This window comes from Lepidochelys olivacea (genome assembly GCF_965140295.1).
Source record: "Lepidochelys olivacea isolate rLepOli2 genome assembly, chromosome: 8".
NCBI classification, from domain to species: Eukaryota; Metazoa; Chordata; order Testudines; family Cheloniidae; genus Lepidochelys; species Lepidochelys olivacea.
Genome location: NC_140418.1, coordinates 3,597,593 through 3,624,000, shown reverse-complemented (window position 1 = coordinate 3,624,000; position 26,408 = coordinate 3,597,593). Strand labels below are relative to the sequence as shown.

Here is a 26,408-nt window from a genome sequence, read left to right as displayed (position 1 = left end):
ACATTATATACACAGAGACCATGAAACAATACCTCCTTCCACCCCACTCTCCTGCTGGTAATAGCTTATCTAAAGTGATCACCCTCCTTACGATGTGTATGATAATCAAGTTGGGCCATTTCCAGCACAAATCCAGGTTTTCTCACCCTCTGCCCCCCACACACACAAACTCACTCTCCTGCTGGTAATAGCCCATCCAAAGTGACCACTCTCTTTACAATGTGTATGATAATCAAGGTGGGCCATTTCCAGCACAAATCCAGGTTTTCTCACCCCCCCTTTTTTCAAAAAACCACACGCACAAACTCATTCTCCTGCTGGTAATAGCTTATCCAAAGTGACCACTCTCCTTACAATGTGTATGAAAATCAAGGTGGAGGACAAATCAGATAATAGTAACCTTCAGGGTTCTCGAGTTACAGATACTTTTGACAACTTGTAGCAATAAAGGCTTATAGTTAAGTCAAGAGCTATATATCTTATATTGGGCCACGAGATCAATTTTAATTCTCAGTGCTTCAAACTTTAGACTACTCTTTATCATCTCTGAGTTTACAGTGTTTTAAAAAGCATGAGTTTGGTTTTGTAGTGTTAATATTAGAAAACTTGTTTTAATTCTCACTTTTCCTTAACATAGTGAGTGGGATACACTGGTGTAAACCAAATGTAAGTCTATTGAAGCCAGTGGAATTTTTCCACTATAAGCAGGTTTCAATGCGAGGCGTATCATGTTGTTGTTTTTTCTGGGGAGAAAGCAGAGGGTGGTAACCCTGAGGTTTTTCTTTTAGTGCTGGTCTCTGTAGTCTTCACTGTGGGTGCACGTGTACTTCTTCAGCAGCTGTGTACGTTGGTCCACACCTGTGCCCTCTTGCCTCCTGGTGCTTTGACCGACCGCCTCTTCAGGTCCTCTCTACCACTGGGACAGAACACTCCCACTCTGTAGCCTTCGAGCTTGCTCTATCTTTAACTTGTGAATATTGCAAATAGTTTTTATTATCATACTCCTCTTTTAGATAATTAGTAGATTTATATCTAGTTAGCAGAGAATGCTCCCACCTGCCTTTTATTGCTCCAGTATTCAGAATACTCCTGCCCAAGATCCCAGGCTTCAAGCCTGGCCTTGTCTGCCCTCAGGTCTTCCTGGTAAGCAGTCCACACTAGAGCTTCCTGTACTGTCTCAAAATGGATTTCCAACCGCATCCTCCTCTGCTATAAGACGACAGGAGCCCCTCCTTCCCAAACTGTCAGAGTTCCTTATGCCTTCGGTTCACAGCACAAGGAGGTGGAGGCATGGACCAATGGATACTGCTATTGAAAAATTTCCAGTCCCAGGCATGCAGAGCACACGCACACCCACAGTGAATACCCATAGGGCCCATGTATTTTGAAGAGTTCCAGTTACTATGAGGTAAGTAACCTTACTTTTCTTTTTCATCTCAAAAAATACATACATATTGTTGTTCAAAGAATTTCCTACTGATAGTTTATGAAGTGCACATAGGAATAGTCAGTAAGTATGTAGCGTATATTGAATCAATTAAAAACCAGCTAACTGATGGATCTCACAATGTAATGGAAAGGGGTTGGTTTCTAGTCATGGCCCCCAGGGATCTGTTCATGGCACAGTGCTATTCGATATCTTTTATCATTCATCTGGAAGAAAATATGAAATCATTGCTGGTAAAGTTTGCAAGATGCCATTAAAACTGGTGATGAATAGTGGTAAGGTAAACAGGATAGTTACGCAAAGTTATCTGGATTTCTTGCTAAGCTGAATTCGTTTCAACATGTGTGTTAATACAATCAAATACAAGGTCATAGATCTAGAAACAAAGAATGGAGGTCACACTTACAGGATAGGGGATTGTAGGTTGGAAAGCAGTGACTCTGAAAAGGTCTTAGGCCCAGATTTTTAAAGGTATTTAGGCATTGCAGCGCTCGGCCTTCCAACACCTAGCTGATTTAAGAGCCTAAATCTCATTTTCCTAAGGGATTTAGGCACTTATGGATTTTGGCTTGTAAGTGTGTACATCCCTTTTTAAAATCCCACAATGCCTAAATACCTTTAAAAATCAGGGCCTTGGAGATCATGATTGATAACCAACTGCACATAAACTCCCAATGCAATGCTATGGGTAAAGGGGACAATGTGATTCTTGGATGTATAAGCAGGGGAATATTGAGTAGGAGAAGGGAGATGGTATTACCTCCATAAAGCATTGGTGGCACCATTACTGAAATTTGTGTCTAGTTCTGGTGTTTTCACTTCAGAAGGATGTTGTAAACTGGAGAGGGATCAGAAAAGAGCATGAATGATTTGAGGTCTGGTAAACAGACCTCAGTGAAAGATTTAGGAAGCTCAATCTATTTAGCTTATCAAAGAGAAGATTAAGAGGTGACTTGATCCCAGTCTATAAGTACCTGCAAAAGGAGAATATTTCTGATAGAGGGCTCTTTAATCTAGCAAACCAAGACACAAGACGGAAATTGAAGCTCGATAAATGCAGACTTGAAATAGAGTGCAAATTTTTAACAGTGGAGGTATATCTCCATCATTAAGTACTTAAACCAAGACTCTGTCTTCCTAAAAGATGCGCTGTAGTTCAACCACAAAATATTGACTTGATGTAGAGATTACTAGATGAAATTATATGGTCTGTATTATACAGGAGGTCATATTCATTTATCATAAGGGTCCCTTCTGGTCTTTATATTTATAAATCTGTGACTCATAGTTCGTACTTGCCATCTGGAGATCTGAAAAAGGTAAGTAAACCATTATCATCCCCAGTGTACAGATGGGAATTGTGAAAGAGAGAGAGAGAGCAAATGACTTGTGCAAGGTCACACAACAAAATCACTGGCAGAGCTAGAATTAGACCCCAGGTCTCTTGCCTTCTTGTCCTGCAGTTTATTCACTGGACAGCACCACCTCCCTATTCAGCATGCAAGTCACTGCGAACCTTTTGAGGTGGCTCTACTAACCCGGGATTTTGTTCTCTCCTTTAAGTCCATCGCAGCAAGAAAACATAAATCATTTCAGGATATGCATCTGTATTAGCTAATGAAGTGTGCACCTGTACTAGAGACATTTATGCATAACAAGGGGTCAAATTTTCCAAACTGGCTGTCTGAATCTTTTTCATCCCCAGAACAGAAGGAATTGCATTGTGCAGAGTGCACCCAGGTCCTGGGTGCAAACGAGACAGCCAGCTTTGGAAATTCAGCTCAGCATTCTGAACCTGACTACTTGTGAGGATGGAGTGGGGGCATGCAGGGGTCAGATAACCTGTAAATTGTGCCAAGTGTGATTTGAGAATCACTCCCCTGCTTGCAGTTTGTAACATCTACATCTTGTGTTCTGTTTTGTTATTTCAGGAGCAGAAGGCACAGTGTTCCCTAAATCTATAGAAACTCCCAGTGTCAGGGCAGACCCCTTCAAGGAACTAAGGTAAACTTTGGAATATGGTTTAAATATAACTCAGTGGCGCCGTGTTGGAATTCTGCATACTGAGTGGCAGCATTTCTATCCCTGCACAAGCAGTTGAGAAATTCCCTTTGGAATGCACTGAGCCGAGGTTACAGGCGCTAACATCGCGGAGCAAACGCCATGGAATAGAAGAAAGGCAATAACACTTTAAAGCAAATCTGTATGACTGAGTCAAAAGAAAATATGGGTCACGAGAGCTTCCTTTCTCCTCTGCAACACCCTCCACTTAGCCAGTCTTTAAAAAGGAAAATAGAAATATTTCCTTGGCTATAGCCACTGAAGGTACTGGAGGCCACATTCAATCAGAGAGAGTGACTGCAGGCAAAAGGATGATGCACTCGTAAAATTTTCTCCCTTACAGAGATGTGAACCCCTTCTCTGACTGGAAACTGCGACTAGCTGTACGCGCAGGCCACTACCACTGACAGTCACAGAAATACCACCCACAGAAAGCAACACTTAAGGGGAATAAATAGCACAGCTCTAGAGAATCAGCTTTGCCCTCATCGAATGCAGGACTTTATTTATTTCATCACGATAATTCCTAGCTCTTATGTAGCACTTTTCTTCACTACATCTCAAAGCGCCTCATAATCTTTAATGTATTTATCCTCACAACACCCCTGAAAAGCAAGGCAAGTATCTCCACTTCACAGATCAGGAATGAAGGCACCAAGAGGCCGAGTGACTTGCCCCCGGTCACACAAGCAGTCAGTGGCAGAGAAGGGACTTGAACCAAGGTCTCCTAAGTTCTAGGCTAGTGTCCTACCCACTGGACCAGCCTTCCTACATACTCTAACAATGGGCAAACTTCAAGGTTTGATGTGCAGATTCAATCTGGATGAGCAGCCTCTGGAAGGGAGAGATTTGGGTGTGGGGACTGGTTCTTGGTGGAACAAACTAACTCTTCCAACAGTATCTGGTTATTTTTGGTGAACATGGGGATGCAGCTGGAAAGGGGTACTTGGCCAACACTAAGAATACAGAAGGCAACAAACACACCACTTCGCAGTCTGGCTTTCATTCTGTTTCAGTCACTGAGGTTTTAGGTGCACTGGGAGAGCTTTGCCCCACCGCTTGTCAGCTAGATCCCCGCCCTTTGTCATATCTGGAGAAAACCTCTAGGTCTGTTATTGACTAGGTGTTATTAATGCCTCCACCAAGAGGATACAAAGTCAGCCAACTGATAATGAACCCCTGCTCAGGAAGAAGGTCTCTAGAGATAGAGATAACCTTGTCACTTAATCTTTGGTCTCTAACCTTCCTTTCTCAGGAAAGGTTACTGAGGAAGTGTTAGGACAGCTGCAGCCTGGTTTCATTTGGTGGCATTGCACCAACGTGGGATTGGTGTCTGTTGTTAACTCTCTCCATCCTGATGTTGGAAGTAGTAGTTAGGCCCAGCTAGATCACCATGGATGCTAAAGAGCATCTTAGTTTCCTTCCCTTTAGTATCTTACTACCTTTTACTGTCTCTCAGGAATGTCTCTAGTTCTTCCATTTAACACACCAGCAGCCCGCTTGTTAGATCAAAAAATACAACAGGGGTTTGGTTCAGTTCATTATGAACGTTCACCACGTTGCCACCTGCTCTGATGTAAAACCCGCTTCCTCCCCCTCAATATATTACTGTTTTTCTTAAAAGCTTTGGGTCAACCCAGAGTGTGGCAACTTCAGCAAGTGTAGGTGCAGGGTCTCCAGGGGCAGAAAGGGAGTGATGATGTGGGAGCACAAAGCAGATGCTGCCTCCCTTCTAGTGAGCTCTGCAGGCAGCCTGCATAGACAAGATGTGGGTGGCATTAGCAGGAAAAGGAGCAGCTGGACGGAAGATGCACTGGTACAGCACATCCCTGCCGCAGCCTTCATAGGAAGGATCATGACCTTGGGTATATTTTTCAAAAGCACCTATGTCCCATTTCCAAAAGTGGCCTAAGTACTTAAGAGCCTAACTTGCATTAGGCTCTCTGTAACTGGGACTTGGGCTTCTAAATCACTTAGGGGCTTTTGAAAATCATATCCGTTTTCAGAAACTAAAGCTGTTCTACATGATCGTAACCCCCAAGGGAGGAGACACTATGGCACCACTTCTGTACAATGTTCCGGACAGGCTCAGGACAGCAGCATGTACGCGTCCCTAGCCAGGAAAGGGGATTCGGTCTCCACAGTACATGAGTCTCTTGAAGCATAGGGCAGCTCAAGCTTCTTATGTGAAATGTTTTCTTCTGGGGGCAAAATATGGTTCCAAGAAAAAGTAACCTTAGCCTTGGGGCCGGGGGGGCACTTTCTAGTGTCTTCCTATTGTTGGTAGCAATGCTGTACCTCCTCAAAATTACATAACCTGCCCCTTTAGAGTAATCCAAAGATTCTTGGCTACTGTGAAGTGGGACTGGATGAGCTGTTAATCTTGATTTGCTCTGCATATCTGGGAGATCAGCATGTTATAAACACCTATGCTAGGTAGCTGGCTAGATCACTGGATAAAGGGATGCTAATTGTTACTGCAAAATGACTGTGAAAACCCTGTCACATTATACAGTGATAAAAGAGCAGACTTTTTTTCCCCTTTAAGTTTCAAGAAAAACAACAACCCAGTTTTCAATTAGCTCGTCTGGTGTCCACAATTGGAGAGGGCTCAGAGAAGAGCCACGAAAATTATGAAAGGTTTAGAAAAACCTACTGTTGACAGATGTTTGGCTGCATGTGTGTGTTCTTTAAGCGTGCTGTCCCAGCTCTGCGCAGATAGCAGAGACAGCAGACTCCAATTGAACTGTCCAATAAATCCACTGACTCAGTTTTTAGCTAAGGCACCCAGCCAGGTTTCTTGTCAACGAGGCATGGTCCTAGTATCCCGCAGACTCTACAGGACCGCTAACACATGTACCCATTACAATGGACCAGCTCAGTGAATGGCGGAACTTTCCATTCCCCCCCCCAAGGCCAGACAAAAACACTCCCTCTGAGATATCTTTTTATACACCAATACAAAGAAGTTACGTATTGCCCCTGGGGTATCTGGGTGCCATCCTTTGACATATCTGGGTGCCACCCTTTGCCTTGTCCCTGTTGGTTTGGTCAAAATATCTCTATCCATCATGCTGTCATCCTGACCCTATCTTTAGGATGGGTCAGCATGTTCCTGTTCTCTTTCTGGGATGGTTGGTATCGTGGTATGCTGGTACCACCCTTCTGGAATGTGTTTGCGTGTATTCTTGTGACTAACACTCCTTAGGAATGTGTGTTTCTGCAATATCAGCCCTGTTCTTGTAAGATTCTTTGAGCAGGGCCTGCCTCTTGCTCATAACCTGACTTTGCTTTATATCAGCAAAGCTTTGCCCACTACTTTAGTGCAGGTCCCAGGTCTCTGATACAAGGTCTTATGTCTCAGGCTCTCTTTCTTTTACCCATACCTTCTAGAGATAAGCTAAATAGACTGAGCTCCTTGAGCCTAACAAAGAGAAGATTGAGGGGTGACTTGATTACAGAGTGTAAGTACCTACATGGGGAACAAATAGTTAATAACAGGCTCTTCAATCTAGCAGAGAAAGGCATAACACGATCCAATGGCAGGAAGATGAAACTAGACAAATTCAGGCTGGAAATATGGCGTAAACATTTAACGATGAGAGTAATTAGCCATTGGAACAACTTACCAAGGGTGTTGGTGGATTCTCCATCACTGACCATTTTCAAATCAAGATTGGATGTTTTTTCTAAAAGCTCGGCTCTAGGAAGTATTTTGGGGCAGGTCTCTGGCCTGTGTTCTACAGGAGGTCAGCCTAGATTATCACAATGGTTCCTTCTGGCCTTGGAATCCATGACTCTGTTGGCCTATCTTCTTGTATCCAGGTGCCATGTGCTTTGTTCACTCCTCACAGACCAAATGACTAAAACTCACTGTCTAGTACATCATTTTGCTATTTCTGATTTTATATCGATTTCACTACTTCTCCTGTAGGAGACTTCAAAATAAGGTGACAGCTACTGTCATTACCAAAAAGAGAGGACACCACCTGCTCTTGTCACCACTGGGGAGTCAGACCATCTGTATTTCTTCATCCTCTGCTTCAAATACAAAGTGATTTCTCTCCTTAAAAATAGCCAACACCCCCTCATGTCTGTCTCCCTCACTCCCTCTTTCCTTCGTTTTCCCTACCCATCCCCCAAGCTACCTTTATTAGTGTCTGTCTGTCTGTCTCTCTCAGAATGATATGTTCCAGATGATTACATAAGCATCATTTTCAGCAGATTTTCTGCCTTCTTCTTCCTGCTGAAAAGTCTTGGTTCATACAGGCTTTTTCACTTATTAGTCACTGGGTGCTTTACAAGTGCATGGTCACCTTTCCAGAGATCAGACAATATAACTGTTCTTTGTTGATCAACATTAGCTTCTGCTTGGTCATCTTCTTTTAGTCTCATCTTCCGATGTCTTTGGCCTGGGATGGCTTAGATGGAGAGAAATTGTTTCATAGCCTCCCTCTGAAACATCAGCCACATGGGTGTGGCATTTGTCATTTCATGTGAGAGAGATCCATAAGGTCACAAGAATTGGTGTCATAGATACATCTGAGAGACATTGCTATTTTTTATCTATTTGCACGGGTTGCCATGAATCTCTCCCGTGCTGCAAAAAGGCTTATGCTCCATGAGCCAACAAAAATCCGGATGGTTCCGTTATCAGTTTTGATTTTGTTGAGAATGCCAAAGATCATGAATGCTTTGTGTAATGCAGTGATGATTGTTGTTAATGCTACATATTCTGCTAAATGGTATCTTAAGGACTCATCAATAATGACTAACAGGTAGAGCTGGTTGAAAACGGTAGAAAACCTTTAAAATATTTTTATCTCAAACCTTAAAGTTTTGAAAGTTTTCAACCTTCTTTACCCTCAATTATGTTTGCAAAAAAAGTATATCAAAAGTTTAAATATTTAAATTTTTCTGACCAAGCATACTAAAAAGTATCAGCCAGTCCATCATAACACATAATAGTGAGGTATTCAGAAATTAATTTGGACAATTCAAGCACTTGTAATGATGCACGTAAGCTTGTTTGTGATACAAGTTGATGTTCTTGATACATATTGATGGGATCACTTACTGGGTGATATGACTGGGAGTCCTGTTTGTTGAGCCGGGCCGCCCCCATTGGCCCAGCACGTGGTTGGTGCACCCCGTCACCCAGTTGTCGGGATTCCCTGTTCGATCAGGTAATTGCAGTACGGTGGGCTCCAGACCTCTGGTGGGGCCAAGCAAACAAACAGTCAGTAGCCCCTGAATCTCTGGGCTGGGGCTGACAATGACAGTTGGAGTTCTGGCTTTCTGGGTAGGATGGAACAATGGTCACACTGTCGCCCCTGGGCGGGGTTGGGCAAACAAATAGTCTATGGCCCCCACTCCTCCTGCCTGGGGCTGGCAGTAGCAACTCAGGTTCTGGCCAAATGAGGGGGCCAGAACAACAATCAGTCTGTAGCCCCTGGACAGGGCAGAACAAACAAACAGTCTGTGGGCCCTGAGCCCCTGGGCTGGGACTGAGAACAAACAGCAGCCATGCCTAGCAGTCTGTGGGGTGTGGTAGGGGGAACCCGGCCCCTCCCGCTCCATCGGGTTCCGTGCCAGGGCCCTATGAAGCTGGGGACTTCCCCCCGAGGGTTTAGGCATCTGCTTCCAGTACATCCCCAGGGTCACTTCCTACCACAAACTGCACCCCAGGCACCTCCTCAGCTGGCAGTGGCTTGGCGTCCCTGTCAGTCTGCGCAGTCGGCGAGTTGCCCACAGCGTAGTCCAGATCCGCAGGCTCTGGCGCTTGGAGTGTCACCGGCCCCTCTGGAGGAGCGTGTAGTACACGTCCTTCCTCCTCCACAGCCTGCCCCGACTGAACTGGGGTGCCTCCTTTTATCCGGCTCTTCCAGCTGGAGCATGCACAGCAGGGGAAACGGGGCGTGGCCTGCTGAGCCCACAGTGACTGGTCCGCCCCCTTTGGCCCAGTGCGGGGTTGGTACACCCCGTCACAGGTGGTTACCGGAAACACCTTTCTCTGCGGAGCTGTTTTCTTTTAAACCATTCCCAAATGACTGACATTTGCTCCAGTAATGATCCTCTTCTGGAGAGCTACGACTATCACCTCACTTTCCTTTAGTTTTTGTCTCATTGCCTGAAGACGTATATATCCTGAAATGGTCATTCGAAGTTGCCTGGAAATCGTAAGTTCAGAAGTCTCAGCGGAGGAACGTGCCATTCATTTACTCTTAGGGCTTGTCTACACTTACAGTGCTGTAGCACTGAAAGTGAACTGGCGGACCTGCACCACTGCACCGCTTAGTGAAGACGCTGTCTATGCTGACGGGAGAGCTTGTCCCCTTGGCTTCGGCATTTCATCTCTCTGAGAAGCGGTAGCTGTGTCGTCAGGAGACGCCTGTCTACAGCGCTGTCTGTGCCGGGGGTGGAGTCTGTAGAACTATGTTATAAGCCACACCCCGAGTGACCTATTTATACTGACATAAATTGGTAGTGTAGCCCGAGCCTGAGGAGCGTAGGAATGAGGAAGACTTTTGGAAGAAATGAGGGGGGAAGGAGACAACAGAAAATGGATAAACCCAAATGGGAAGAGACTCGATAGGGCGCTGTTTGGCTTGCAGTCCTGATGTCATGAATTAAGTACTGCGATTGCCATTTCTTAGCATACATGTACCCCCTCCCCAGTAGAAACCAAATTTGTTTTGGGACCCTTCACAGATGATCACCTCCAAAATACATGTCTTGTAGCAACCTACAACCTCTGTCTATGCCTCACCCCTCAAAAGTGCTGTTTACCACATCCTTGCATTGCAGTATGAGTTCCTCGTATACTGGGTTGAATTTAATTATCAACCATTAATGATACTAAGAGCAAAGTGGGTCTTGTCTTAGAACAAAACCACACCAAAATACCATAGTTTAATTAGCCATGTTGATTCCACACACATTTTTAAGTTGCATAACATGAAAACTTTCTGCTAGACAAAGACGTGTGAGTTTAAGGTACTTCAGTGCTAAGAGCAAAGTAAGAAAAAAAAATCATACAGCTTGAAATCCTCTCCATGTAGTGGCCAGTACAAGGACTTAAATGGGACTTAACAGTTGCATAAGCCTTCTGGTGGTCCCCTGCCCAGGGCTGAATTTCATCCACAACTGCTATAGCATAAAAACATCCAGCACAAGCCAACCAAACCTAGGTGACTGTTCTTTCTTTAATATGCAAACACAGTTAAGGGAAAATTAATCCCTTGGTGTCTGAAGAGGTAATTTTAATCAAAGTTAATTATGAACCCCTAAAAATACCAAATGGCAGATGAAATGCGCTTACAGTATGATTTTATTAGTACAATTCTCCTGTACCGTGTAAAGTACTAAGCTATCTAAATAGTCCAAGTGAGACCTATTGTGCCAAAGAGCAATTTAAATACATTGTTCAGCTAATGTGGCAATATTCATTTTGTAAAATAATTATTCTCAATGAATTAAGGGCTCTTTTCATCTGTGTTTCACTAGGCAGCATAGGTATTTTCAATAAATGGGAACACAAATAATATCTCAGTCTAGAATCCATTACATTCATAAAGATTAACAGGTCAAAAACGAGAGGAAATGTGAATAAGAAATGGTGCTGAATGGTGAAATAATTGATGGGAAATGGAAGCACTTCATTAGGGTGTAATACCAAGCCATAGTTTAGAAGTGTGCAGTAAACACATGATGCTAGATCTTCAGCTCATGTCAATGGTGATTGACACCAGGTATGAGTCTGGTTCCTGCAGATGTTAATACTTTTAACACAAAGGGCCAGCTTCCGTTCTCAGTTACACTAGGCAACCCTGATGATGGTAGTGGAATTGCAGCAATTTAACTGACAGCAGAATTTGGACCTATGAGAGAATTTTACTTCTGTCATCATAGCCTATGTTGGAGCCCTATTCCCCTGTCACTTACACTGCCATAAATCAGCCATGAACGCTCCTGAAGTCATTGATGATCCACTGGTGCCAAACTGGTCTAAAGGCAGAGGAGAATCAAGCCCCTGGTTTGTAAAGTGCAAGACCAATCAAATGATGAATTTCTTTGGATTTCTCCGTTATCTAGTCGTGTATATCAATACCATAGTTTAGTGTATAGTTCATAAGTTTTTTACCCATTCCAGTGCACTCTCCAGGCTCAAGGGACAAGTTGTTATCGCAGGGGCAACAAGGCTGTCTAAACTGCATGTAATGTGAGCTGTTTTCTCAGTTCTATACAGTAAGTCATTGTTAAGAACTGGGACTTCTCCAGCCTTTCAACACATTAGCCTAATATAAGGCTAGCATGAGAAAGGTATCACCTCCAGATCCATCAAAGGCATTGATTTTACCTTTTAGGCCACGGAGTTTAAAAACAATCTAGGACATTACATTATATTAGTTGATGTGAGGAAAGATGTGCCATTACGCTTACGTCTAAGACTGTACCCTCAGAGGGTCACTGTATATTTCTGTGCCCGTTCCAGCGAGGGTGAGGCCGGCTTTTGTGAGCACCTTGTACCTTTTCTCAAACCTCTGCACTGGCTAGCCATTTTCTTTGGTATTGTTGGTTATAATCTTCAAAGCTGTTCTGCCTTTTGCCCCTTGCACAACAGAAAGAAACCACGTGGGCACAGCTGGGTTCCAGATACTCATGTTTTCTAAATAGACAAAATCATGTCAGGCCGTGCTGCACGCACTCTGGTGTCTGGAAGCTTCTAGACCCTAGAACACAGGGCGCACCACTACAGGGCTCTCAAACTGTATAAAGGGATGCTAACCTAGTCTTAGGCCCAGTTATCGAGGAGACCACATCTCTCTTAATAGTCACCTCATGATAGCTTAGATTAGCTGAGATGCGCGTGCAGTTGGACTGCGCTTTCCAGGACCAGCATGCAGTGAGGTTTCTCAGTGGAAGTGCCTTGCCTTGAACTCACTCCTGGTAGCTCTCCAAAGCCAACTGTCAGTGTGCTGTGGGATACGGTCCAAAGTCCAGAGATGTCAACAGGCTCTGTATCAGGTCCACTGCACGTCTTCAGTCAGGCTTTCGAATAGGAAAGTGATCTAGTTGCTGAGGTATTTGTGTCTCTCTTAACCTACTCCCATTGCATGGGAAAGCATTGTTCCCTTCAGCAGATAGCTGTAGGGAATCCTGTCCTGGCTGGCAGTCACCTACATCCCCACTCTCCCTCTTAGGACTGGCCACGGCAGGATTTAGCCCATGAATGAGTTTTCTTCTCTATTTTTAGCAGTGGGAAAACGTAACTGGGTCAAATTCTCCCATGGTGTAAACCAGTGATGCACCACTGAAGTCAATGGAGCTTATCTAAGAAACTGGCCCCACCGTGTTTAAATCAGAGCACTGGCCTCGTTCGCACCGATATGAATAAAGTCTACACACAAAAGGTCAGATCCTCCTGTAAGAACTTTCAAGAGCATCTATAAATAGCGAAAGCAGGCACTGCAGGAAGAGGCGTTTGGAGCAAATGTGTCTCAAGTATGTTTCTGAGATAAAATGTGATAAACTCTAACGAGAAAAATAAAGTGACTCGACCTTACAAGAGCTTGAGTGCATCATTCTAGATGGATTGTGAGTAGGATAGCCCCGGCACCTCTAAGCATAAAATCTCATTGGGACTGTGCAGATGCAATTGCTCAGCTGATAGGCCTCTGCACAAAGACATGGGTTCAAAATGCAAAGCATACTCGCAGTATCTATCTGGGATACTGGCTTCCATCACATAATGAGGGTATTAGCGCTTTGTAATGCTGACTCAGGTCACATGACTGGGGTCCGGAAATAATGCAGAAGTGTTTCTTGCCAGCTGTCCTTTGACTCATGTTTTTATGCCACTTACTATATGATGCGGCCCTTCTGTGCTACCTCACTCGAGTAAGCCAGCATTGAATTTTCTGGAAGATGTGCTTTAGTTAAACATAAGTTACTGGGCTCAAAGCAAGGGTAAGTGGGTGAAATGCTAAAGCATGTGTTATACCGGAAGTCAGGTGAGATGATCCAATGGTCCCTTCTGCCCTTAAAATCTTGTACCCCTTATCAGTCCAGTGGAAGGGTGATCTTCCAGTATCATACAGCCAAATTGGTGGCTCTTACACCACATTCCCTTCTTGAAGCTAAGTAGCAGGGGAAAAGCAGACATGGTCAGGATACCCCTGGGCTGTGTTTTAGCCACACCAAATCAAGGACCCTATAATCTTAAAGTTAAAGATATTTAATCAATAGTCAAAGATTTTGACCCATTGCAGAGGACTTCCCTCATGTTCAGTACTTTTCTACTTTGCTCTCTTATTTTGTTTTGTTTACCGCTGAACCCTAGTAGACATGACATGATTTCTTACCAGTGTAATTTATATGAGACCAACTTAGGTTAGAGGTTAGTGACCTGGCAATTCATTGGTCAAGAATTCTGTTTATTAGGGCACAAGTTTAAAAGATTTGTTGCTTTTTGCCACTGTAATTTTACTTCACTGCTCACCCCTTCAGCTGTGGAGCCCTGAGTTCTTCTTCGAGTGATTGCTCATGTGTATTCCACAATAGGTGTGTGTGCTCGCCATGTGCACCGGTGCCGGAAGCTTTTCCCCTAGCAGTACCTGTAGGGGGGAGTGGCGCCTGCCTGGCGTGGTATAAGGGGAGCTGCGCACTTCCCCCACCCTCAGTTCCTTCTTGCCACCAGTGAAGGTGCGTCAGAACTGCTCTGCTCCAGCTTTGCCGTAACTCGTCCCCAGAACCGTTCGTTCAGTGTTAGTACCTGTAGTTAGTTAGCTGTTTAGGTAGTCAGTGAGCCCAGGCCGGGGCATGCCCCGCTCCCCGGGGTTTAAGCCGTGCGGCTCTGGTAGGAGTTCTATGCCAAGAAGTGACCGGCCCACAGACTGTTAGTGCTGTTTGGGAGAAACAAATATCAGCGAAAGGTGCAAGATTTGTAAGTCGTTTAAGCCTCGGACCAAAAGAGAAAGGGACATTAGGCTCCGGGCCATCCTGATGGACTTGGCGCTGACCCCAACTCCGGCACGCCGCTCCGAACCGGTACCCGGCACCGCGGCATTGGTATGCGGCGACCCTCTGGTGCCATCAACCAGTCGGCACCGCTCCCCGTCCACGGGGCACATCAAGAGGGCCAGGAAGACTCCCTTTTTGCAGTGGCACCGAGGGAAGCCTGAGACAGAGGCTAGGCCCATGTCAGGCAGTCCTCGATCCCCACCAGGCCCCAGACCTCCAACTCACGTTGAGCGGAGTAGCCCGGCCCCTTCAGAACAGGCCTCGCCAGATGTCTGGATGCCATCCACGCCTGAAGCCCTCCAGGCGGCCCGGGACGTTATGTCTATGCTGGTGTCTGGAGCACTGCTGATGACGGCCCCATGCTCCAGAAGCAAGCTGCCGCTGGGATCTCCGCAGTCGCCACCGGCCCAGTACCGGTCTTGGTCGAGGGAATGTTCCCGACGCTGTTCACTGCCTAGCGACCGTTCGGGGCAGAGTCCATGTGGATCGCCCTCGACGCCGACCAGACTGTCTGGCTAGGTTCCAGCCGGCCGGGACTCTCAGCACCACTCGTCCTCAAGGAGTGAATATCGACCGGACCACGGCAGACGTTGCCAACGGTTCTTGTCTCGGAGAGAGCATCACAGTCAGTCACAGCATGGTTGTTGATGCCATTCCCTCTTGGACTCCCTCTTCAAGTTTCCGCCAAGACATCGCAGCCCTGGGCGTCGATCGCTAGTGTCTCACTTCCGCGTGTCCGCCCATCAAGGCCGTTAGCGGAGCAGCTGTTACCATCGGTACTGGTCCTCCACGTCGAGATTGTGGTCCTGTGGCCGACGTAGATCCCAGCACCACCGCTCCTCCCAGTCCAGAAACAGCATCAGATCTTACGCCAGCCTGGCCTCCATTCGTAGCAGTCCTTCGATGGGCCAGGCCAGCCAACCCAAACAGCCGGCCCCGCCGGTTCCACAGCAGGTGCAGTGTCACCGAGCATCGTGGCTGGCCCAATGGTACCAGTGGGCACTGTGGCCTCCAGCGCAGCCCCCAATGGGAAGCACTGTTGGCCTCCCTCTCCAGACCCCCGAGAAAGGAGTCGGTGGGACGTACGTACTCAGCACCATGCACGGAATCCGACCAGGTGGTGGACCCTCCGGTGCCAGCCGGTACCCAGAGCACCGCACCGGCCTCCTCACCCCGCCCGGAGGAGGCGATTGCGGCCCCGCCCTCCTCCGCCCCGCAGGAGGACTTCAGGGCCCACCAAGAACTCTTAAAGAGGGTGGCAGCAAGCCTCCACCTCCAGGCAGAGGAGATGGAGGAGCCCTCAGACTCCCTGTTTAGCGTGCTGTCCCCATCAGCACTGGGTAGGGTGGCCTTGCCTCTCCATGAAGCGGTGGCTAAGATTTCAAATGTCCTGTGGCAAACAGCGGCCTTGTTGGCCCCCATTTCTAAGAAGGCAGAACGCAAATACTTGGTACCCATTAAGGGGCATGAGTACTTGTATACCAGCCCAGCGCCCAACTCCCTGATGGTCGAGTTGGTGAACCACAGGGAACGGCAGGGTCAGCCAGCCCCAACCCCAAAGAACAAAGATTCTTGGAGACTGGACTCTTTCGGAAGGAAAATTTATTTGTCTTCGAGCTTCCAATTACGAGTGGCAAACCATCACGCTCTTCTGGGCCGGTACGAATTCAATCGGTGGGGCTCCCTGCCCAAGTTTGAGGAGTCCCTCCAGGAGCGCGATAGGAAGGAGTTCAAGGTGCTAGTGGAGGAAGGGGCAGTGGCCACTAAGGCGTCCCTGCAGGCAGCCTCGGATGCTGCAAACACGGCTGCATGATCCATGGCCTTCGCGGTGTCTATGAGATGGGCATCATGGCTCCTGCTCTCTGGGCTGTCCAGCGAGGCGCAGTCATCCATGCAGGATCTACTGTTTGACGGGAAAGCTCTGTTTGCAGCAGAATCAGATAAAGTCTGCATGGCATGAAAGACTCCCGCACGACCCTCCAGACTCTGGGCCTCTATGTCCCGGCTCTGGCAAAACCTAAGTTCAAGCTGCAGTAGACTCCCGCCCAGGCCGCCCTCCCGAAGTATGAGGCCGCCCATAAGAAGCAGCGGGACTATAAGAGACGCCCTCAGAGGCAGTTTTGGCCTGCCCCCCAGCCTGCGTCCTCCAAGGGCAAGTTGGCAGGAAAAAGGAGCTTTCGATGGGACGCTTGGGGGAATCCCACCAGTCCTCATCAGGGATCCACCCCCAAATAAAGCTCCTTTTCTCTAACCGGTTGTGTGCTTTCCTCCCGGAATTGTCACAGCTAACCTCGGACCGATGGGTCCTCAACACCATCTCCCGGGGTTACACCCTCCAGTTTACTTCCTCCCCACCCAACCACCCCCTGTCCCTCTTTGGGGACCCCTCGCACGAAGCTCTGCTCGAGCAGGAGGTGGGGCGGCTCCTAGGACTAGGAGTGATACAAGTGGTGCCCGAGGAGTTCATGGGCAAGGGGTATTACTCCCGTTATTTCCTTATCCCAAAGGCCAAAGCAGGGCTCAGGCCCATCCTGGACCTGCAAGATCTGAACCAGTACATGGTGAAACTCAAGTTCCGCATGGTCTCCCTGGCCTCCATCATCCCCTCACTGGATCCCGGGGACTGGTACGCTGCCCTCGATCTACAGGACGTGTACTTCCCTGCAGCTCTTGGGTCACATATCTGTGTGCACATACGTGGTCCGTCATGCCAGACTCAGGATGAGGCCCCTCCAGCTCTGGTTGGCCTTGAAGTTCTCCCAGGCCACGGACAGGATGGAGACCCCATGCCAGACTCTGTGATCACCTCCCTACGGTGGTGGTCCGCCCCAAACAACATGCTCCAAGGGGTCCCATTCAGGGACAGAGCCCCGTCATTGGAGCTGGTGTCCGATGCATCGGACCTGGGTTGAGGGGGCCCATGTGGGGAACTTTCAGACCCAAGGCCTGTGGTCGGCTCAAGACCTGACCCTACATATAAACGTCAAGGAGCTCAGGGCGGTGCGGCTGGCATACATGGCCTTCCGCTTGCACCTGGAGGGCAAGGTAGTCAGGGGCCTCATGGCCAATGTGGCCTCGATGTTCTATATCAACAGGCAAGGCAGGGCCCGATCCTCTGCCCTCTGCCACGAATCCCTCAGGCTGTAAGACTTCTGTATAGCCCACGACATCCACCTGAAGGCCTTCCACCTACTAGGCACCCGGAATGAGAGGGCAGATCGCTTGAGCAGGGACTTTTCCTCGCAACACAAGTGGTCCCTCCACCCGGAAGTGGCCCACCGGCTCTTCCAAAGGTGGGGAACTCCCCAGATGGACCTATTCATGACTCGGCAGAACCGGCGATGCCCCTGGTTCTGCTCCATAGGGGGCTAGGGAGGGGCGCTATCTCTGATGCCTTTATCCTGTCCTGGTCAGGCTGGTTTCTCTATGCCTTTCCCCCGTTCCCTCTAATCAGCAGGGTCCTGGAGAAGATAAAGATGGACAAGGCACAGGTCCTCCTGATTGCCCCAGGCAGCATTGGTATGGGACCCTCACAGGCTTGTTGGTAGCTCCACCGTGGCCGTTGCCACGCTGCCCGGACCGGCTCTCTCAGGACCAGGGCTGCCTCCTCCATCCCAACCTAGCTGCTCAGTGGCTAGGTGGAGAGGAAAGGACATGCTCAGAACAGGTTCAGCACGTTCTCCTTGAAAGTAGACGGCCCTCCACTTACCACGCTTATTTCGCTAAGTGGTCCCAGTTTTCTAGGTGGGTGGCAGACCAGGGTGTCTCCTCTGTGGCCGCCCTGATCCAGCTTATCCTTGATTACCTCCTCCACCTGAGGGCCCAGGGCCTGGCGCCCTCATCAGTCAAGGTGCACTTGGCAGCCGTATTGGCCTTCCATCCGCCAGTGCAAGGGCACATGGTATTTTCCCATGCTATGACTGGCTGGTTCCTTAAGGGTTTGGACGGTCTTTTTCCATATTCTAGACCCCCGGTCCCTCAGTGGGACCTAAACCTGGTGCTGGCTTGTCTCACGGGCCCCCGTTTGAACCACTGGCCACATGCTCTTGGTCTCACCTCTTGTGGAAGGTGGCCTTCCTGGTTGCAATCACGTCAGCCAGGCAAGTCTAGGAGCTCAGGGCCCTGACCTCCGAGCCGCCGTACACAGTCTTTCATAAGGACAAGGTCCAGCTCCGGCCATACCTCCCTTAGGTGGTCTCTGCCTACCACATGGGCCAGACATTTTTCTACTGGTCCTCTGCCCCAAGCCTCACACGTCCACTGAGGAGCGCCGTCTCCACATGCTCAATGTGCGGCAGGTTCTGCTTTCTACCTCGAGCACACCAAGCGGTTCAGAAAGTCTTCGCCAACTGTTCGTCGGCTCAGCTGACCCCGCGAGAGGCCAGCCAATTTCCACTCAGCGGCTTTCCAATTGGATCACTTCCTGTTATGAGTTGGCGGGTGTCCCCCCGTCACCCATTGTGAGGTCCCACTCGACTTGGGCACAGGCATCGTCGGCTGCCTTCATGGCCCATGTCCCCATCCAGGACATTTGTAGGGCCGCCACGTGGTCTTCAGTTCACACGTTCACCTTGCACTATGCGATCGTTCCCCAAACCAGGGATGACGCTGGGTTCGGCAGGGCTGTCCTCCGTCCTGGGAACTTGTGAACTCCTACCCACCTCCAACATATACCTTGGAATCACCTATTGTGGAATACACATGAGCAATCACTCGAAGACAAAAAAGACAGTTACCTTTTCTGTAACTGGTGTTCTTCGAGATGTGTTGCTCCTGTCTATTCCTCACCCCGCCCTCCTTTCCCTCTGTCGGAGTTGTCTGGCAAGAAGGAACTGAGGGTAGGGGGAGCGCGCAGCTCCCCTTATACCACGCCAGGCAGGCACCACTCCAGGGGTAGTGGGGGGCGCTCCCCCCCCCACGGGTACTGCTAGGGGAAAATCTTCCGGTGGCGAGCACACACACCTATTGTGGAATAGACATGAGCAACACGTCTTGAAGAACACCAGTTACGGAAAAGGTAACTGTCTTTTTTTAAGGGTAATCCTTCCTAGATCAGAGACGAACACATGATAAAGCCAGTTTGATTCTCTAATCAATCCACTATGTACGATGTATAAGTAGATGGCTTATGGAGATACATGATGATGTTTATATCTGGAGATTTGAGAAGCTTTGAGCCATAAAATTCCACATGGCAAACTGGGAGAAAGTGTGTTTCCATAAGGAGTATTCACCCATTGAATGTGCTATGTATGGTGTGCAGAGTTGCTGTCGGTCATCACCATCCCCATGTTGATTTAAATTAATAGTAACACGTCTCTGTCAAGGAGAAAGGCTAAACCTCAGGATATTATAAGCAGATGATGAAGTCCTGGTGCTAAGTTGAACCTAGTTAAGCATATTGAATAAAGGACAGCGAACAACTGTAACCATGTGAGTGTAGGGGGAGTTTGCATTTAAGAAGCTCCTGTCAGACTGGCATCAACAGCTGTCTTTAGATCCACTTGTTTCCTCAGCAGCACAATAGTGTGTGGGGCAGGGGTGGGGGGAGAACAGGGCTGCTTCACTGTAGCTGTGGGACCTTCCTATTGAATATAGTGTGGAGTGAGAATAAGAAAATAAAAGAGGCAGGCAATTTTGTTTGACTCGGGGTTTTCCATATCAAACTGGTGCCAAATGACATGGCAGATATGATGCAGTGTGCAAAGGAAATCAGTCTCTGCTTTGGTAATTGGTCATGAAATGCACCAGCCACTGTCTTCACGTGCACAGTCATGCAGCATAATCACAGTAAAGTTATACTTAACCTATGACGTTGCCCCAGAGATGCTGCAACATAAAAAAATACTTTATTACTCTGTCTCTGCAGTCATTCTATAGGGAAGACACGTTTCCAATAAGCTAAAAAAGTCTGTTTCTGTGGAGATATTAATCTTCATTCCTGCTCTTTCTCTCTCAGATTGAGCATTTGTTTAGATTCACAAGATTGAGCAGTGGATCCTTTGGGATATAAGAAAAACTTATTCATATGCATCAATAGAATCTAATGCAGTTCTTCCTTCTCTCAGTCCCCACATCTGTACAGATGGGAAGGGGTGTGTGCACACACCCCTTCCCTTTAGAAGTAGGCTTGATTTTTTTTTTTAACTATTGGGGCTGCACACCACTAACCTTGAGTAGAAAATAGATGCTAATAAATGCAAGCCTTGAAAATGTGAATTACAGCCATTTCACACTTCATGGCAGACTCATACTGGTGAAATGGTTTAATACTTAATTACAATGCTTGTCCTTCCCTCAAGTGCAGATGACATTCCTCAGATAGATTTTGCAATAATAACTGCCGAAGTAAATCGAGAAACTAATTAGTTATTCATATAATCCGGAATATTGACGATGCACTGATTAAAAGGATGTGGTGACACCCATTCCAACATTCTGGATATGTCGGTTTGTTAGGCTACTCCCTGAGGTGGTGTTTTTTGGAAGGTTCTGTGGAAAATGATAAAAATGCCCTCCAGCTTCTGGAATGCAAATGTTTATAGAAAGCATTTCTTTTTGTTTACATTTTGTTGACCATTAAAGCGTGGCAGCAGAATAGTTTATGACTCACACTCCAGGGGCAATATCTGATCTGTGGTGCCTTAGGACCATCAAGCTATAATGGGATCTGTAGGTTATTGACTAATCGCAACCATAAACATCCTAAGTGCATTAAGGGGATCCAGAGGACTAGAACCCAGGTGAACAGCGCACTGGGTGACCAATTCTTCCACACTACTAATCATTAGCCATGGCAGAACTGTGATCCATACACTAGAAACCCTAGGGGACTAAGCCTCACAAAAGCCCTGTGATCTCTGATTTGTCCTAATGCACTATTTTAACATGGAGGGAGTTCCAGGAAGCTTGGCAGTACCTTGCCTGTTACTACAAGACCCCTCTCTCGTTCCCAGCTTTGCATTCCAGCTCTGATACCTGGCTCGACTCCTGCTTCCTGACTTTGGCTCTGACCTCACTCCTGGTTTCTGACTCCAGCTCTGATTTCTGGCTTGACTCCCATCTCCAACTCCTGTTCTGACCACTAGGCCTGACTCCTGGTCCTGTCTGATAGGCCAGAGAGCCCACGTCCCAGTTGTGACAAAGCAATCATTAGACAACTGCCTAGAGTGGAGGGCAGGCAAGCCAGCCCATTTGTCCAAGTACAAGTTCTGTGATGTGCGCCTCGTTCCCCTTTTGTAATGGAGCATTTATCGTGAAGTATTTATGTAGGTTAGCCCCGAGGTAACGTACGGTAAATCAGTTCTTCTACAGGTATGAGATGTGACATTTTTAATAAACTGTGAGATTCCCAATCACTATCATTAGCATCGTGGCATTTATGTTTAAATTATAGCTGTCTGCACAAAGAGTATTACTATTCATCGGATAAAACAGTAAGTGAAGGGTGGGATGGAAAATAGCACACAGGCCTCTCAGTTCCATGATGGGAATCGCAGTACATCCTTTGATTTCTTTATATTCTGTTTAGGACTGAAATATTCTGAGAGACATGTCAGGGCACCTGTAGGGAAGAGGAAATTTTACTTTGAGTGCACCTTTCAGCTAGAAATTAAACCAGAGGAATGGAAAGCACCAAGCATTTTGTATAGAAAAACACACTATTTAGTTGATGAGAATTGGCGAGAATGGCAGTCCTGTTTTTATGAACTGAATCTTTGGTCCCTGGAGGAGCGTGTCATATACACTCACGCTAATATATTTGAGAGGAAACTCCGAGGGTCAGAGGCTCAGACCTGCTCACTTCCTTCTGCACTGGGGATTCTACTTGCATGAAGGAATTGTTCAGTGGCATAAATGGCTCTCCAACAGCTGCTCCTGATCACACCCCCATGTAGGGGGTGGGATAAAGATGGGCCTGGCCAGACTGCCTGGCTGTCCAGGGATCTTGAATTGGAGGGGAGGGATAGGGCAGCTCTGGGGCTTCTCTGACTTCTATGTGGAATGAATTGGAAGCACATTTCTCCCAACCATCAGCGGTGTTCAATGCTATGTGTCTTACTCTCATCTGGAAGGATCCTGTAATGGCTGGTTTCAGAATGTGGAGGAAAACAGGTACAATAAATGTCTTGGGCTCACCTGACATGGCTCCTGGGGTTTAAAAAACCATGTTTGGAAAGGTTTGCAAATGTAGGGCCCAGTCTTGCAATCTTGAATCAGGCAAAACTCCCATTAACGTCAACACACCGTTCAGTGCAATCACTTCCACATTCGCCTGGCTAAGGGCAGCAGCCATGAGCCATCGTCCTTAAAAGCAACTCTTTAAAACTGACTTCTAATTAACCTGGCACAAAACTGCAAAAGGCAACTCAAAGATGTGTCACTGATCAAGTCAGCATTGCTCACAATGTCATCTCTTAATTTTTTTCCATTCATAATTAGTTTTAGATTCTATCAAAGCAAAAATACTTAATAATTGAGCATGTTTCTTTGCGTGGTACCCAGTCCATTCTTATTACGTCAAAGAGAACTACTTTATAGAGATTTTATTGGAATTGTAGACTGCAGCCAGGAAACAATAGCCATTTCATGTGATATCTAGAAGAAAAATGTATATGTTAAACTATAATGGGATTTTATTTTATTTTCAACTGACATATTTTGTATATTCATGCTGAAGGATCATAAATATGTGTTCAAAGTCTTTATCCTCAGTTAAATTGTACACAGCATGAATTATTGTTGTTTTCCTCCCAGATCAAGCAGGGATAACTACATATTTTTCACATGGTTTGAATTGATTTTGTCTTTTAAGAACAGGTTGCTGCCCCTGAACTGTTCTTCACAGATATATTGCTGTGCAGATTTAACCCCCAGGATACTGTGGAAGCCCTGGCCTTTTTCATCATGTTAAGTTTCTAGCATCTGTATGGTCATATAAGAGCAATCCCATTCTGTATTTTTCAAATCACTTTTGGTGGGTCTACCTAGCACAGAGGTGGGCCAACTACGGCCCGCAGGCCATATCTGGCCCATGGGACCGTCCTGCCCGACCCCTGAGCTCCCAGCTGGGGAGGCTAGCCCCCAGCCCCTCCCCTGCTGTCCCCCCTTTCCCGCCCGTGCAGCTCATGCCCACCCACCTCCCAGGCTTTCCAATAAGCCTGTCCTGCTGCTCTGAGTGGCATGGTAAGGGGGTAGGGGGGCAGGTTGGATAAGGGGCAGGAGGGCCCGGGGGGCAGGTGGGGGGCAGTTGGATGGGACGGAGGTTTGTGGGGGGTCGGATAGGGGGTGGGGGTTTCCAGGAGGGAGGGGACAGGGAGCAGGGGGAGTTGGATAGGGGCTGAGGTCCTGAGGGGGCAGTTGGACAAGGAGCAGGGGGGTTGGATGGGTTGGGGGTTCTGAGGGGGGCAGTCAGGGGGCAGGCGCCAGGCTGTTCGGGGAGGCACAGCCTTCCCTACCCAGCCCTCCATACCATTTTGCAACCCAGATGTGGCCCTCGGGCCAAAAAGTTTTCCCACCCCTGACCTAGCAGCACAGAGACAGCACAACTAATGAGCACCCATTTGTGAATCTGGCCCAGAGCTATGTCCATCAGGCTCTGGGACAGTGCTTCGTTTATTTTTCCGCCCTGCACCACATGAGATCAGTGTCAGAAATGACTGCCTTAGCACCCTGGTGGTTCAAGCCGCTCGAGCGAAGCACATTAACCAGGAAGCTGTCATTTCAAAATGTATGTGGAGTGGGTTCCTTCCACACATCAGCACAAATCCCCTGGGCACGGATTATAAGCAGATATGGGTAGGGAAGATGGATCCTTTCACTCTCGAGAGCTGGAACTAACCCAGAAACCCTTCCTCCTTGGGACCTTCAGACCCAAAGCCAAAGGTGGTAGCATTGGCCTGTCCCGAAGTGGGGGGTTGTTTTCACATCACAGGGTAGCCAAGCAAAATTTCAGCCTTAAAAAGGTTCAGCTCTGAGGTTTCACTGTTTCCAGTGTGAAGGTGCTTGGGAATCCTGGCATTTAGGAAGGTTTGTTTAAGGGCTGGATTGTGCCTTTCGGTACAGACCTGAGCAAGGTGCAGGGGTTACAGTGACCCTGGGAGGCATTGCGCCTCTAAGTCACAATTCCTCCCCTGCTCTCGGGGCTCATGTAGCATTTTGCTGCTGGCCTATTTGCATTTGCTGCAACAAATTACATCACTACCCACCCCAAGGTGGCTCAGCCGCATGGGCCAGGAAGAAAGGGAAGGGGAACCAATGGCCCTTTCCTTGCCTGCCGCTGCAACACAGCACCATGTACGGGAGGTGCCTACTCCTCTCGAGAGAGGCTCGAGTAGTATGACCCCATCGCTTAAGAGTCAACAGTCTGATTTCCAAACTCTGCTAACATTCCAGTTATGAAACTGACAAGCCCCTGCTAGTCATATCCAGAGCGGCTGGTTTAGTGACAACTACTTGAGAAGAGCGACCAAGTTCTCTCTGGTCAGAGAAGTGTAAGCAATAGTTAAACGCTGAGCTTCATTAGTTTCAAATGTAAAGTGGCAGCAGCTGCTTCTCCCATTAGCCAAAGTGGCTGTTATAAATACATATCTAAGTACATATACACTGCCTCGTTGGCAATGCATTTCATTTTAGCTACACAAGGACAATGTCTCCTTGGATGGAAGATGCCAAGTGACTATTACAGCCACGTATTTCATATAGCGTCGTGTGGCTTCAGGGCCACGCGGAAGATATGAAAGCAGAAATTCAATTATAACCCAGTAATCGGCAGAAAGCAGATGAGTGGCTCCAAGAAACTCTGAAATGCAGCTAGATTCACTGTGGACAGGGGCAAATTTCACAGGGGTGGACTGCAGCTTCAGAAGGCGAAAGGGGTCTCCCTCGCTTGCGTAGAGTAATTCAGAGTATGAGTGAAAAGGTGTCAGGTCTGTGGGAACTGACAGCTCGTTTACTTGCTAAAATTCTCCCATATGACGCATTATTTATTTGTTTACTGAATGTGTGACTCAAAGCGAGTCAGACAATGGCATAAACCATCAAATACAAAAGGTTGGTCCGGGTTCACTCCTGGGTCTGTGCCAGCTTCTGCTAGCGTGAGCCCTGTGGCAGAGGGATCGTGGTAGATTCTCCCTCACTGGCAATTCTTAAATCTAGACTGGAAGTTTTTTCTCTAAATGATCCAGTGGCTGGGCTGGTGGGGCCAGCAGTGCACAGACACTAGTTTGTGCTAGTTGGGATGGGACAGGCACTGCTGTGCACCCAGGGATGTTGCCAGTTCAGGGCGTGGGCTCACACCCCACACACCAGGCTCTGCTGACTGGACTTTTGTGGCGCCCTGGCCCTAAACCAAAGCTGCCTGCCCTAGGCAGAAACACAGAGGGAGGAAGTGCCCTGGCTATTCTGCACTATATTCAGGTTCATATATAGCACCCAAGTTGTAGTAACTGAGTGCCCAGGGTGCAGGCTAGTGCAGGATGGTGTAATTTACACCTCTGCATGGCAGGCTGTGTGAATCTGGTCCATCGAGTTGGTTTGTCTGGGCAGGCTTCTTCAATTACCATGAAGTTTCTAAGGTCCAGTGGGGGTGCAGAGTTAGCCACACACAGGGACAATTTGAAAAAATATTAAAGGGAACAAGGCTTGGCCTCCAGAGAGCGGGCTCTGTCCTGCGGGGTACGGGTGGGAGAGCAGTGCTGAGCCATCGACCCGGGGCCTGAGCAGCATACCATCCAATGAGAAGAGCTGGCTCTGCAGTCAGTGGCATGTCCAGGATGCTGTGACCAGTGTAGGTCATGAAGCACGTAGCAGCTGGCTGAGGATACTGCTACCTGGGAGCCATTAGTATCATTTCTGGAGATGGCGCTCACGTCCGTCT

The 26,408-nt window shown here is 47.7% G+C and overlaps 1 protein-coding gene across 2 annotated transcripts in view; it reads left to right on the top strand.

Moving 5' to 3' along the window:
- Nucleotides 1-26,408, top strand: part of SGCD (sarcoglycan delta) — a 513,449-nt gene that overhangs the window by 453,485 nt on the left and 33,556 nt on the right. For both annotated transcript variants that reach the window (XM_084635702.1, XM_084635703.1), the window contains one exon: nucleotides 3,379-3,451. In XM_084635702.1, the coding sequence (XP_084491828.1) occupies nucleotides 3,379-3,451 (73 nt within the window). The remainder of the gene's footprint in view (nucleotides 1-3,378; nucleotides 3,452-26,408) is intronic.